This window comes from Melanostigma gelatinosum (genome assembly GCF_949748355.1).
Source record: "Melanostigma gelatinosum genome assembly, chromosome: 21".
In the NCBI taxonomy this organism is placed as follows: domain Eukaryota; kingdom Metazoa; phylum Chordata; class Actinopteri; order Perciformes; family Zoarcidae; genus Melanostigma; species Melanostigma gelatinosum.
In genome coordinates, this window is record NC_136654.1 from 5521406 (window position 1) to 5536322 (window position 14917).

The 14917-nt window shown below is 42.4% G+C and overlaps 2 protein-coding genes across 2 annotated transcripts; one reads left to right on the plus strand and one right to left on the minus strand.

Annotated features, from left to right (window-relative positions):
* Positions 1 to 6040: 6040 nt before the first annotated feature.
* LOC306795056 (ras-related C3 botulinum toxin substrate 1-like) lies at positions 6041 to 10877 on the plus strand. The gene is made up of 6 exons (XM_079293394.1): positions 6041 to 6317; positions 7529 to 7600; positions 7745 to 7862; positions 8380 to 8442; positions 9073 to 9232; positions 9474 to 10877. The coding sequence occupies exons 1-6, from the start codon at positions 6283 to 6285 to the stop codon at positions 9602 to 9604; spliced, it is 579 nt and encodes a 192-aa protein (XP_079149520.1). The 5' UTR covers positions 6041 to 6282; the 3' UTR covers positions 9605 to 10877.
* A 631-nt stretch (positions 10878 to 11508) lies between these two features.
* Positions 11509 to 14007, minus strand: crym (crystallin, mu). Its single transcript, XM_079292987.1, has 8 exons — positions 13829 to 14007; positions 13589 to 13739; positions 13367 to 13429; positions 13172 to 13273; positions 12588 to 12771; positions 12387 to 12508; positions 12197 to 12281; positions 11509 to 12107 (listed from the first exon to the last, which is right to left on the minus strand). Exons 1-8 carry the CDS (start codon positions 13993 to 13995, stop codon positions 12034 to 12036), a joined length of 948 nt encoding a protein of 315 aa, XP_079149113.1. The 5' UTR covers positions 13996 to 14007; the 3' UTR covers positions 11509 to 12033.
* Between the last annotated feature and the right edge of the window lie 910 nt (positions 14008 to 14917).

Here is a 14917-nt window from a genome sequence, read left to right on the forward strand (position 1 = left end):
TTGTGGCCAAAGAAAAAAAAAAACAGTTTCCTGTCTGTTCCTGCCCATATGAGCTCATGCCTCACTGAGGCCACACCAGCAGTGATGTACAGCAGTGACGAAGGCAGGACCCAGTTTGTCGCCCAGCGTCCAGGAAGGGAGTTGTGCTGAGGACTTATTGTGCAGCAATACAGGCGGACAATGGAAGAAAGTTACGGAAAAGGAAGCGATGTGATCGGCCTGCCCTCCTCTACCCATCGACACGAGTCAGATGCAATCGCATCTGACTCGTGTCACTTCACTGCCAGTGATGGAATGTTACTAAGTACATCAAGAACTATTCTGAGGTACCCACCTTCCTTGAGTATTTCTATTGTCATGTTACTTGATATTTCTACTCCACCACAATTCAGAGGGAAATATTGTACTTTTTACTCCACTGAGTACAATTTGAAGAAACTTAATTTAGAAATACACACCATGGAAGCATGATATATACTAACAGTAATAAAAGGTGTTTATACAAGATTTTGACATTAGGTTTCACCAGTTAATACCGCAGGACCTTTCGTAGTTGATATTGTATTTTATTGCCGCAAATTTGTTAATTAATACATTTTAAAGTCCGGGGTTTGTGGCCCTTTTTGCCATCTTGGTAATCCAGCCTTCAATGTTGTTTAAAAAAGTCACGGGTTTGCTCATAACTTCCAAACTATAATCGTGTGAGCAGAACGTGCGAAGGTGCCCCAGTGTCTCAATCAGTGCAAATTTGATATAATACACCTAACGTGTAACTAAAGTTCAGTCATTTTATCAGTTGTATCGTTGATCATTCTTTGAACTTCACCTGTTTCAAGGACTGTCTTGAACTGACAGGACCTTAACTTTTGGGAAGATGACTTTGTATGATATATATTTTTTGTATATGCTGGTACATACAGCATACTGCAGTGCTGCGTGTTTACTTCATCAGCCTGTAATGGTCAAATCCTCAAATGGTTTAATTACCTTTAAGTATCGATGAGTGCAGTCTCAAAAAGAGTCCGTCTTATGATCTGATCACATGTTACTGATACAAAAGCTTCTCTCTCACGGGACATAAAGATGACTTTACTTTCCTGCATTGTCCTCAAACATATATCTGGCAGAAATGTTCGATTACAAATGGATGAAAGCGTACTGTGAAACCATATCCTTTCTCTCCTGAAATAGAAAATTAATGGTTTCACATGCCCCCCCCCCCCCCCCCCCCCCCCTCAGAAGCTCCAGGCATAAACAAATACTGACTGCACAGCAATGGTGGTTACAATTCATTTGCAGCATGATCCCATAAATTCCCACTGGACCGCCTGCAGCCGGGAACCAAACTGAGTTCCAGGGTTTCATTTTTACTGAGAAACTTGTTGGCCTGACACACCCTCTTCATCTACGTCTCTCTTTGTCTAAGATAAACTGTAACTGCCAGTGTGTCTCCCTGACAAGCTCACAACAAGTAAAAGGGGTTTGTGTGAGGCAAGTGAAGGATGTCAGTTTTGGGAATAATCCTGTGTGAAGTGCAGATGTCCGGACCAGCACAGGAAGAGGCTCCGTTTCCAGTTTCAGCGGAACCAAAAAGGGCGAAATCCAGCAAGAGCTCTCTCCGTGTTACAAATCAATTAGCTCCGTCTAATCAATTAAACACAGGAGTTAATCCATTTGCTGTTCACAATGTGCCCAGTGTTTAGTAGGATGAGGAACATTTGGAAGTGAAGCATTTGTCTCACAAATGAACGGAGACAGATATTACCGCAGACATAATAACAGAAGATGCAAGAGTCAGCCTCTGCTTGGCTCAGCCTCTTTGATTCATTTTTTTACCCATACACTTAGAGTCAGCATGACATCATTTTCGCCCTCAATCAAATGTAGTTCTATATTTTTCCCCTCCATTTACCAGCCATCAGAAAAACGTCGGCTGCACTCTGGAAGCAGGGGCCTACAAAGCAGCATATGTCAGTCACACTCAAGCATCTCAGTGAGTGGATGGCCTGACCTCGAGCCCTGGTGAGTGGTCGTGGACGACCATCTGCATGTGCTGCAGTCTGATTACAGCTCAGCACATATTTGTATGCATGCGTGTGAGATATCGAGGGCTATGTCAGTTTTGCTGATGTCTCTTTGTTCAGAAAGATCAAGCGGATAATCGGGTGAATATGTGATTTCACTCATTTTTAAAGAGGCATTCTGCACAGAAACGTGGTGCAGTTTATTGCAGTTTGATATTGTTTCACAAAAACAGACAGATGATTTATTCTGAACATGTTTGTTCTTTGGTTGATTATGTTTATTATTCCCCTGCAAGTCAACAAATGTAGACATGATGTCACGGTGAGATTTTGTAGTTTGTGCACGAATTTCACCTCTGTCAGGAGCCTCAATAGACCAGAATGCAATGCAGCTACAAGACATGTCCTTTATGAGTATGTGAAGATTCAATGTATCTTTAATGCTAGCGGCTAAAACACAAAGCATGACTGAGGAGAATGGGAATAACCCAAGTATTGATAAAGACTTTCTGAGTATGTGGAGTCTCACTTTTATTTTGACTGGAAAAACATTTTGCTGTGTTACTATCACAAGATTACACCCAACAGCAAGAGCATGCAACAAGTTCTACTCTATATCTCACAAACCTTGAGGGACACCAAAAAGCAAATGACAACAATTCATCAACACTGGGAGAAAAACAGCCATTTAGTCCACAGAGAGACACATACAGGTCATGCTCTATGCCAAAGAAACACACACACACACAAAACCTCTCACAAATTGCTCCTGCCTCATGTCAGTGTGGGCGGTCTCTGCACAGTACCTCTTCAATGTGGCTTCTTTTTTTTTCTGTCCTCCAAACGGGTTCATTTGGTGGCCTGAATTTTTGTCCCAGTCATCAAGGAAGTGACCCTGTGCTGCTGCGTGGGACCGGATTCCATCCAGCGCATCTCTCGGCTGCTGTTGTTCGGCAGCAACGTTGTAAGCGAGTAACCTGCGAGTCTCCTGACAGTAATGACTGTGTACAACAACTTCAGGGTTCTTTTGAAAACACAATGTTTATTGTTGCACGAATAAATACTCAAATCTGGGAACCTGTCAGTGTTTCTGAGGAATTCCTGAATCCTGTGAAAACCATCTGCAACAGTTCCACACATATTCACTGCAAGTGTTGAAAAAAACACAAGTAATGTGACACACTTCCTTTCCCACAGTGGCTGAGAGAGTGAAGCAGGCGGTGTCGGTAATGAACGGAAGAGAATGGAGAAAGAGAAACACACACAAAATGAGAGGGCGGACAAAGGAAACGCGTCAGTCATCTTTCCAACTGGGAGCAAAATGCTGCCATTTGGCTGGAAACTTCCCATCACATCCACTGCAGCAGCATGTGACTCACCTCACGGCTGTAATAGATTTCATCGAATCCGTATGCAGAAATGACGCATTGTTGCATGTCATCAGAAAAATAAACAGCTTTGTGAAATGATGGGACTGGACACAAGAAGTCCCCTTGCACCTGATGACTCATACGCTCTGCATATGCTGCAAGTCACTGCTGATGCAGAGCGAGGACTCCTTCAGAGATTTATTCCGAAGGAAGTTTAACATCTGCTGCCACCGGCTGATAAACAAGCTGCACATATAGCTGCCTGAAACCAAACTGTGAATCCTTCTGTCACAGCTCAACATGCGGTGGAATGTTGGAGGCTTGCAGGCCGCATCTAGAGGCCGTTATAGCTTGAAAAGAATAACCAGCAATTCCATTGCTGAGACATTTCCACGTGGAATTTGATGTGTTGTGCGGCTGTACGTGCAGCTTTAAAGCATTTTGTAGTTTTGTGCATTTATGAGTGTTTATGCTAGTGTGTGGTTGAGTCTAATTAAAAGCCTTCATGGGTGGCAAAGCATTATTCCTTGATGCAGCTGTGACAATAAAAAAAAGCACTGTTATTAAATTCTATCATCAGATTTGCAATGCCCTAATAAGACTCGCCTCCACTGATAAGTTCTCTGAAAATCAATCAGATGCTGAATGATTCATAGCAATGCTTGTTTAGGATCTTAGGCTTTTAGCATATAGGCTTAAATTGATCATGTGGGAACTGGAGATAACAGCAGTGCAACTGCCAAAGCCCGGTTCTTGCATCTGCTTCATGCGCTCTGTTCAGCTGAGATGATGAAATCCAACGAATAACATGTGGATACTCTCATCCTTTAGCTTCCACTCCATTGGTAATGTTGACTTTCTCCACATTGTGTGACACCAGACTTCCCGTGGACTCTGTTGTGAGTGCTGCTGTCGTTACAGAGCACATCCTGGCATTTAAGTGTTGATTGCCTGCAGACAGTCAATCAGACTCCGATGCAAATGAGAGCACCATGACAGGGGTCATTAAATCTTGGTGATTATTTAGAGAGCTAATGGTTAAACATAATGATCCGATGAAATGAACTGCATTGTGAAGGAAGGTGCATGCGGACTGAGGGCGGCAGGGAAGCAGGAGGAGAGCTGAGCGTGACGGTGCACAATGGAAGCCTCACCAACAAAGTTCTCTTTAATAGTAGCTCTGGCTTGTTGAACCCTCTGATGTGAAGCTCCACCACCAAACTTTCCTCCAAAGCCAGGCTAGCTGTTTTTCTGTTTGCAGTCGTTATGATAAGCTAAGCTAACCAGCTTGAATATAAGGTCATTTAAGAACACAAAAGTGCTGCATATGTGGGTTATGTTGTGTTGAAAAGAGAGTTAAAGCAGTATTTTTTGCTGTAAAAGTGGTCTGACAAGAAGCCCTTCATGAGCTCCGAAGCGGCCAAATCGTCTGTGTAAAGTGCACGGGTACAAACAGCTGCCAAATGAGTCAATCAGCCAGTAGAACAGCATGGAAAATAACAACAACACATGCCTAACACTGACATATTGAACTGAAAAGAGGAACTACTCTAAATGTGATATGTTTGGTAAATACAGTAGTTGATTTCCTGCTAATTTGGATGCAACCATTGCATGCATTCCATTGTGAACAACCTTTTTTGAAAAGCCCCGGGTCCCTGAAACGTATTCAAGGCACACTTTATTCTAAAATATGCTGAGTTTTTTTTTTTTTTTTAGATGTGTAGATGCCTCAGAACAGATTTCCTCTAAAATGCATTTTCTCTGTTTGACATCCCGAGGTCCCACAGCGTGACTCCACTGTGTTTTACAGCCTCCCTGATGTGCCAGCGACAGGCCTGTTTATCCTTCATTAATCTCTCTCCTCTGCTTTTACCCCCCGCTTAATGGTGGCGTTTATCCTATTGATGTGTTGTTTGCTGGGAAAATCCCCCGATAACATGATTCAGAGTCAAGGTTACGAATGTATTGATGTGTGTGTGTGTGTGTATGTGCGTGCGCGCGTGTGTGTGTGCTGCACTTAATGGTTGCCATGGAGTCAGTGATTAATGGATGGAGAACTAAAACCATTACAAAGATGATACATGATACTTTAGGCCTGAGAGAAACTGTGATGAGAGATAAAGTGTGTGTGTGTGTGTGTGTGTGTGTGTGTGTGTGTGTGCGCGTGTGCGCGTTTTAGATTTTTTTGTCATTAAAGATTTGGTATTATCATAGATGGCAGTTTGACAGTCAAACTGTAAAATTGTAAAATGCTGTCCTCTTGTGTTCATATGTACACACTAACCAGTAACTATAGCTGTCAGATACATTGTATAAAAATACATTATTTTCGTATCCGTATTTAGTATCCAACTAACTACACTGAGAGCTATTCTATTGCATTTTGTCTTTGCAATCTCTGCTCAGGAAAAATAATAATATTTCTCTGCTCAGGAAAAATAACAATATTTCTCCCATCACCGTAATTAACGAGTATAGTTTTGTTATCTGACACTGGTCCTTCTTATTGAACTCAGTGTCATTCCCCACTGTGACCACTAGATGGCAGTGTTTGACCATCCTGCTCTGACCGGATATGACTCGCGGGGATCTCGGGAGCAGCAGCTTCCAAACTGTGGGCGTTGTTTTCCCCTCGATCTTTTTTTTGTTCTTTCCTGGGTGTTGCCTGCTCGAAAGTTTCACCGGGTGTTGCAGACAAGGAGAGACAAGCCGGATAATTTATGTAACGATCTTTATCAACTTCTTTTGGACTGCAGTCGAGGCCCCTCACACTTTGTGCACGTGTTACTTTGGAGTCGACACCGGACCGGTTTTTATTGTAGCCGCCGTTAGCTCGCTAAGCTAACTGGGAATCGAGCTGCTGTACCGTTGGCTGGAAGGTTCCGATGCAGGCCATTAAGTGTGTGGTGGTGGGGGACGGGTACGTTAAAACATCCTTTTCTAATCATTACTTCGACCTGTAAAATGTCCCAGTTTGACTCGTGCAATACGGTTATTTAACAGTTGTCTTCATTGACCCAGTTACCAACACTAACGAGCCTCAGATAACATGGCAACTTGAGCGACAGCTGTTGTTGTGCCTGTTCTCCGGACCAGCTGGGTCACACGGATTTATCGCCATGCTGGGTTAGGTGTGACCGAACGGGTCACAGCGTGTCAGACATGGTGCCGTGGCGACAGATACGTGATGACTCGTCGTGTGTGTTCTTGGGTTGTTCACTATTGAGTTTATCTTAAATGTCACAATTCATATGTTTGTCATTAACCATGCGGCCACGTGATGTATTGGAACAAGATTATTCTTTTTTATTATTTCATAGGATATCAAAAATGCAGCAAAGTCCCACCCCAAATGTATAGCACCCAGTAATTAATAAAAAAAACAACTGAATACCAGAAGGTATCCTATATAGTCTGAAGAACCCAGTCCATTTTGGGATTATATAAAAGAGTCAAATCTAGCATTTATAGTCTGCAAATCATAGGTATTTGTACTTGATACGTTTCCTAAACCAGTTAAAACAAACTGATCTCTAAATGCCTCATTCCTCCTTGGGCAGGAAATGGTAAAAAAAAACATTTATTTAGTAAAATATTTAGTTATCAGAAGTGTTTGAACAACATTTGAACATTAAAGCAGATAAAAAGCTTATGTTTGAACTTGGTTGACTTCAAAAGTCTACTTCAAACTAATATTGTAATGCATAATTTATTTTAAATGTCTAAGAAAACACCATATTTAAGATTCATTTATTTAAAATCTTGCGTCATCGTTTCCAGGTGTTCGTTCTGACCTCTGATGGTTCACAGTATTAATGGCATTCAATGTATGCTGAGGTGATTGCATTCTTTGACCCAAATCAGATTTACTTTAGTCTGTAAACCATTTTTCAGCTCGGCTGTGGACATTGTCATGAGTTTGTGTTACAAGCCTACAGTTTTGTTGTCAGCTTTTGGAGAAACCATTACAGCAGATCATTTAAAGTAGTCGGTCAGCATATTGTCTGCGAGTCTAGACAGTGTCTTCTTAACCCAAGCTCAGTACTGGCAAAGTCATACTTGAAAAATGTACAATGTAATTTGCACTCAAACCCTAAAAGATATCTTTGCTCCTCTGCTTTCTAATCCCAGGGCTGTGGGTAAAACATGCCTGCTCATCAGCTACACTACCAATGCCTTCCCTGGAGAGTACATCCCCACAGTGTAAGTAACACACACACACACCTCATGAACAGCTGTGAGATGGTCAGAAATTGGTTGAGAAATGCATTAACATCTATGCACAACTTAATCGCTTCACAATATGTTTGATTTGGATCCTAATGTGCACCCCCGCCCGTCCTACAGCTTTGACAACTACTCTGCCAATGTGATGGTTGATGGGAAGCCAGTAAACCTGGGCCTGTGGGATACAGCGGGACAGGAGGACTACGACAGGCTCAGGCCTCTGTCCTACCCTCAGACGGTATGTGTATATGCATTCACGCATCGTAGGAACAACGGCTCGTCTCACGCCACTGCCGTGCACAGACTGGCATCAGCCAGACAATGTTGGCATGAACACTGCTTTCACTTCAGCAGCAGTTATTCACTGGCCTGTTAAGACCGAGTCTTTGCACTCAGCAGAGTAGAGCCCTGTGTCCATAGTACCTATACACTGTCTGGAGGAAGTGAAAGGGAGCCCTTGTTTGCACTCTTTGTCCCGACAACAATCTGGCCTCTGTGCCAACGACTCACAGGGAGCTGAAAGTGGGCGTTTATGTGTATTTAACCAACAGAGTCCAGATTTGTCTCGTTTTGTGAACCCTCATGTCTGAACCTTTTCAGTCTATTAAGTCAACATTGTGTGCTATCTGCGTTCAGCATCACACTGTTGATTCATCGTAACGTTGAGATTCTTGAACCAGTTGTAACAGAAACGTCTCCACAGTGAGGAGTAAGTTTTTAATGTTGTGTTGATGTTTGTCCTTTTCTCTCCTCAGGATGTGTTCCTGATTTGCTTTTCACTCGTCAGTCCCGCCTCCTTTGAAAACGTCCGTGCCAAGGTGAGAACAACCTGCTCTTTGCAACTGCGGTGTGTCGCATCTGTCGATAGTCGTAACATAAGGTCAGATGTTTTCCATTACATCTCACCGTCAGATCTGCATGTGTGGAGGAATAAGAAAGACAGATGTGGGATTTCAGCCATGAGACAATTACCATTTTTGACACCACTCTAAAACAAACGTACTTTATTTTCAGATATTTAAGTTTATAACAAGATAGAAAATGCAGAATGTTATGCACACGACTTTCAAAATGTTGTATGCGATGTAATGATGCAGCCATAATAAACATATTTCCAGGCAGAGAACCACTGTTTGTCAATGTTGGTCATGTGCAGGTTCACCTGGACTTGGCCATAATTCAGATTTGCGTATGGCGCATTGTATTGCTTTATGAAAATGTATGTTTGTTTGTTTTTCTCCTTGAGGTAGTTAAAACTACCTCAAAGGTAGTTGAACAGAAGAGGATTATTTGGAGTTCAGTAGATAAAGTAACAGGAATAAATGCCATACATTCTAACAGCAGGACTGGAAAATGTTCATTGAAATCTCTTTTTTTTTTTTTTTTAATGTCAATTCACTCACGTTTCACGCTATCTGCCGTGCTGTGCCCCTCTCTCCTCCCCTCAGTGGTACCCTGAGGTGAGACACCACTGCCCCAACACGCCCATCATCCTGGTGGGCACCAAGCTGGACCTGAGAGACGACAAGGACACGATTGAAAAACTCAGGGAGAAGAAACTCTCCCCCATCACCTACCCTCAGGGCTTGGCCATGGCGAAGGAAATAAGTCAGTTCAAACACCACGCATGCACAGACACAAACGTTTAAATCATCTTAAGGTCAAGACTGTTACGGTTTCAAGATGAAACACCCGTTTTTTACAGGCGTGTTTAAGTCATACTGTTAAATTGATAGACAAACACCTGCTCATCTTACTCGAGCCTTAAACTATGTACGAGTGTGATGGCATGCAACCAACCTGGTTTGCTGACTTGTTCCTCTGCGCTCGCCTCTCCTCTGCCTGCCAGGCTCCGTAAAGTATCTGGAGTGCTCCGCTCTGACGCAGCGCGGCCTTAAGACGGTGTTTGACGAAGCCATCAGAGCGGTGCTGTGCCCCCCGCCCACCAAGAAGAGGAGGAGGAAGTGCAGACTATTCTAAGGGACCGCAGGGAAAAAGAAAACACGGTTGCAGTAAGAACTCGCCTACTCGGAGGGAAGAAGACGATGGCTGGGTTCCCCAAATATCTATTCACCCCTTGTGTCCTTGCTTACGTAGAAGCTCTGGTAGTTCACACCTCCATCTGAAAAACGTCACAGATTTAAGATTTCAGCTCTGGTTTCTGTTTTACTTACATCTGTTTAGTGCTTTCAGTTTGACTTTGTTCAGGCCTAGGGGAATGTGAGGGTGGGGGATTTGATCTGGGGTTGATTAGGGAGAAAGAGGGAGGATTTTACAAAAAAAAAGAAGCCATTTGTGTCCTTTTTCTCACACTGTGGAGAACTTTTATCATGACATTACTGTGGATTTAACTCTACAAGAGGAGGTCCTGCACTGCACTGGTTCCCCCTACACACTAAGAGATTCCTGCTGCCTTGATGAAATTTTACTTTCAGAAATAAATGTAGTTTAGAAGTTTTAATGTCTCCTGTTTCCATCGTCATGCCAGCTCTGCTTTAGAGACCGTTTTGTTTACACGTGTTGCCAAAATTCAGTCAATGGTCATTACTTTGTAGTCACTCCACGAATACTAAAATATCTCTTCCTTTTCATTTTGTTTTAACCTTTACAAGATGACATGCAGAAAGAGTTGAACCCTCGGATGAGTTATTACAATTGTTGCAGCAGCTGCTAAGATACGTAATGATCTCCATAATTAGCGAGCGTTTAAAACAGTCTCTGCTCGATAATTATCTTGTTTCGTTCCTAAAAGCTGTCGAGATGAATCCATTTCTCTCTTCTTGCTGCGTGTTCAGTCAACACACAGTATTTCATGACTGACTGTCGAGCGTGTGAAGGTGCAGTGCAGCCGGTGTTGTTGTTGTGAAGGTTCATTCTCAATCTGTCTGTAAAGGTTACATCATCATTTCATGTTCCCACTGAGTTCTTGTTGATTTTGACCACATCTATTCCTGTGTTTTATGAAGTCGAGGAGCTGGTTTATTCACGCTCCAATGTTACAAAAGATTTTAATGTTTTTGTTATACAATATGAGCATTAACTATTCAGCGAACACCTTTTTATTTTGTAATGAGCAATGATCAAACTGCATGGGTGCTCTGGGGAACCACTGTAAATCTGGATGAATTGTATCAGTGTTTCGATGTTGCTGTGGAAGTGCACACTTGGATTTACTTTCTTGCTAAATGCGGTTTAATTTTCGCATAATGTGTTTTTTTGTTTTTTTTTAAAGCAAATAAATTCATCGAAAATGCTTTGTTCCAATAATTTCTGTCCCAACATAACAGTTCAGGGAAATAGTGTCAGACTGCAAGTAATGATTCTTTTCTCTCACAATATAGTATATGTAAAAGATCAAAAAACACAACAGTACATTGTGTCAAAAGTAATTAAAAAGTCCAATTATAGTTTGTCGACAAAATGAATAGTCACAGTATCTTTAAAAAAACGTCATAGTAAAGTCTGTCAAATGTATCTGTAAATTGTATAGCATTTCAAAAAAAAACTCAGTGTGATATGTGACAAATGATCACGAAGACATTTTAAAAAACCAAGTTGGAAAAAAAGTCATAGTATGGCATGTCGAAAAAAATACGTATGTCGGAAAAAAGTCAGTCACAGTATGTCATAAAAACATAGTGTACTAAAAATGTCTAAAAATGGATGAAAGTTATAGTATAGCATGTTGAAAAAAGTTGTATTGTATGCAAGAAAAGAAAGTGTCATGAAAGTCAGTGTAGTACATCAAAAAACATCTCGTTTGAGTCACATCCTTTAATAGTTCACGATATATTTACGCAATTTTCTCTCGAAGCAAAACTCAAACCAAATATTTTATGAAAAGCTACAAAAATACAGAACCAATAGATTTTAATTTGTTTAAAAGCTTTTATTAAATCAAACTTGATCACAACAGGTGTGCAACATGTGAAAGAAACTGGTGAACTAAAAACATTTGTTCTGTTCAGTCAGGGTTCTGTTAACAAAGACATGTTTCTATTAACATCAGGTTACTGTCGGGACATGACACACTTGAATATAAAAGTCTCAAGAGTTAAATCCTCAGTGCAACAAATCAGACATTTATTATTTTAAAGTTTAAATAAAAATAGGAGCCAACTGAAGCTTAATTTCATTAAATTGTAATGATATAATATGCAATGACATTTTCAACAGTAAGTCATAGTATAGCAGGTCAAAAAAGTCATCAAAAAGGCAAAGTATATTATTTCGGCAGGTGTATCAGGTTATACGGCAGAGGCTTTGTTTGTCAGGATGGGGGATCTGAAGTCAATTGATTTGGACTGAACTGTATTATTTCTTGTCCTGTTTTATATTGCCTTGATCTTGATCAGCTTGTGGGCCATGAATGTGTAACAAAGAGGTCAGGGTTGAAACACATGGCCACCTCATGGTAGGCTGCCTTTAGCTTTCCATTGGTCAAATATCAGCTTAGCAGACACTGCATCTTCAACTCCCATTCCTGTGAATAAAACAAATCATGATGTACTGAATTGTAGAAAAGTGCTTTCCACATAATATGGACTGAGCATAATGTCAAGTAGTGCTTACCTAGGGATTTGAACACTGTTGTCTTCTCTCTATGTGCAGGTTTTGTCCCATTGATAACATCTCCAAGCTCAGCAAACACCTCGGCCTAAAACAAGAGATCTACTTATTTACTCTGCATACATTCTGCAAAGGGAGCCGACAACACACCGTTCAGGTATCTTATTGAGGCAGTGAGAAATGACAGACTGACCCCAGAGAGGATGACGTCACCGGACTCCGTCATTGCTCCCTCCCTGCTGTCACTGTACACCACCGCCTCCTTCATCAACACGTCGTCCAGCTCCCGCCAGTCTGGCCTGCAAGCCCCCACCGCTGCTCAGCACCAGGAGACGAAACTCATCTATAAATCTCACTTATTTCCTCTTTTATCTGCGTGATCCTTTCTTCTCACCTGCCACGTGGGCTCCTGGTTTGACCCACCGACCAAAGAGCACTGGCTCTGTGCTGCTGGTTACCGTTACTATGGCGTCTGCTCCCCTCACCGCCTCCTCCACTGAGACGCATGCCGTCACCGGGCCACTGGCAGAGCGGCAAAACCTCTCCACTCCCTGTCTCGTGCGGCTCCACACACGCACCTGTTGTGAGGATGCAGGGGAAGTGTGACAGTTGCACTTGTACGTCACCATTCGGTCATGGTGCTATTTGTACCAGACTTCCATGTCGTTGGTGTGATCAGACACTCCAGCAACTGGCCAACAAAATCGTCCGGAAAATAAACATCCGGAAAAACACAGCCTGTTGTTTTATACAGATTAATCAAACAATATATAGCATGTTAATTCATGAACAATAGAGGTGCTGATAGGTGGATTTTGTTGCCTTTGGACAGAGCCAGGCTAGCGGTTTTGCCTTCGTTTCCAGTCTTTATGTGAAACTAAGCTGAGCTAAGTGCTATTAGCTTGACATGAGTGGTATCAATCTTCTCATATAACTGAGCAAGAAAGCCAATAAGTTGATATATTGTATTGTAATTACCTCTTTAAATGGAAACATTTCTGTGAAGACATTGTAATGAGTCATGGCCTGTTTGCCAGTCCCCAAAATGGCCAAAACATCTGCTTCAGGGCACATCAGCAGCTGTGTGACAAAAACACAGCAGGACAGTGTCGTGATTAGAACATCGCAAGATTACAAAACGGGCGTGAATAGTCGTGGGAAAAATGGAAATACCTTAGCAGAGATGGCCGAGACCGCAGCCGTCCTCATTCCTGTGATTTCGTCTCCATCAATGACCTGCAGGTTGGAAACATGTTATGTGGCCTGGCTTGGTGAGGCTGGTAAACATACCCGCAGGACCTAAATGTTCACAGTAGTTGTTTTTATGCAGAGTTACTAGAGCCAGCCTATTGAAGCTCCTTTAGAGTCATTTATGCATGCGTTAGTTTTACTCACAGCCTTTACATTCCCATACTCTGGGTCCAGCAGCATCACTGTTGCTTGTATGGCTGGCAGAGTTGAACCAGCCTCCCTCTGGTAGAAACACACCAGCTTTGTGCACAGGACTCCATCATTCTCCATGTACGTCGGCATTGATCCTAGGAAGCTGTAAAAGTGAAGGGGTGTCAGCCTGCAATAGCAACAGTTTGTTCACGGTTCATGTATGTCTCCGGTTGAAGTACAGTGCAGGCCTACCCGTGGTGTTTCTGCAGGGGAAGCGTGCAGCGCACAGGCTGGATCACCTCTGCGCTGTCTCGTCTGGAGAATTTCCCCAAAGCGTCCTCCAGACGGGGGACCAGCTCTCTGTAACGCAGCAGACGCTGCACTTCTTGCTTCCATATAACAACAGGAGGACCGGCCATGACTTTCGCCTCTGAGAGAAAACTTTGAGCCACTCCCCCAAAAGCACGTGTCCACTGGCCGTTTGAGTCACCGCTGATGGGTGGGGTTCTGGTTGAAGGACGGGTTCCACACATGCGCAGTCCAATAATTGACGTGCGCGGATTTGTGTGTCGCAGGTGGTTGAAAGCCGTCAGGTGGAGATAGGCCCAATCCCAATGCCCCCCTAAACCCTGAACCATGAAGGATTTACTGACGTCACCTGGTTAGTGGTTGAGTGTGAGAGACTGTGAGGGCTTGAAAGGGTGGAAATAGGAATGGGACAGCACTGTGCTGCAACATATCACGTGACCATGAAAACGACAAAAAATATGATGTACAATTGTGGGTATTTATTTTATACTTTGTACTCCGTGATTTGAAAGTCTTCCTGGCTCTTTCCTCACAAGATGAGAGGTAACTTCATATGATCTATTTACTCGTTTTTGTCAAAACAGCTTCAATGACAAAATAAAATATTTGATGAATAAATACATTTTCTCTGACTTCAAGTTTATTTTTTGTTCCATCTTTAACTCTTAATGTTTCTAAGTCAATTTAATGACAGGCTGAACACGTGAGCCGTCCTCTTTTACCATTTTTTCTGTCTCCATGCATCCACTGGTTACCTGTGTTTAACGTCACATTGCAATGATTTGTGGGTAATTCCCTAAGGCAAAGTCAGCATACCATGCTGATTTACAGAAAGGGTTCATAAAGGGCACAATTGTAAATCACATTTTTTGTCGTTTTCATGGTCACGTGACATGTTGCAGCAATAAAAGCCCTCAGTCTCTCACACTCAACCACTAACCAGGTGACGTCAGTAAGTCCGTAGCTGGTTGATGTATCAAGTACTTGAATAAATGGTCTCAAATTGAATCCAATATTTTCAAATAGGGTTAA

Bases quoted from the DNA above. Each gene is read 5' to 3' on its own strand.
- LOC306795056 (XM_079293394.1), top strand. From the start codon at position 6,283: ATGCAGGCCATTAAGTGTGTGGTGGTGGGGGACGG. The intron at 7,863-8,379 runs GTATGTGTATAT...TTCTCTCCTCAG, and splicing joins CTCTGTCCTACCCTCAGACG to GATGTGTTCCTGATTTGCTT. The intron at 9,233-9,473 runs GTCAGTTCAAAC...TCTGCCTGCCAG, and splicing joins GGCCATGGCGAAGGAAATAA to GCTCCGTAAAGTATCTGGAG.
- crym (XM_079292987.1), bottom strand. From the start codon at position 13,995: ATGGCCGGTCCTCCTGTTGTTATATGGAAGCAAGAAGTGCAGCGTCTG. The intron at 13,430-13,588 runs GTGAGTAAAACT...TCCAACCTGCAG, and splicing joins AGTATGGGAATGTAAAGGCT to GTCATTGATGGAGACGAAAT. The intron at 12,282-12,386 runs GTCAGTCTGTCA...CTCTTGTTTTAG, and splicing joins GTGACGTCATCCTCTCTGGG to GCCGAGGTGTTTGCTGAGCT.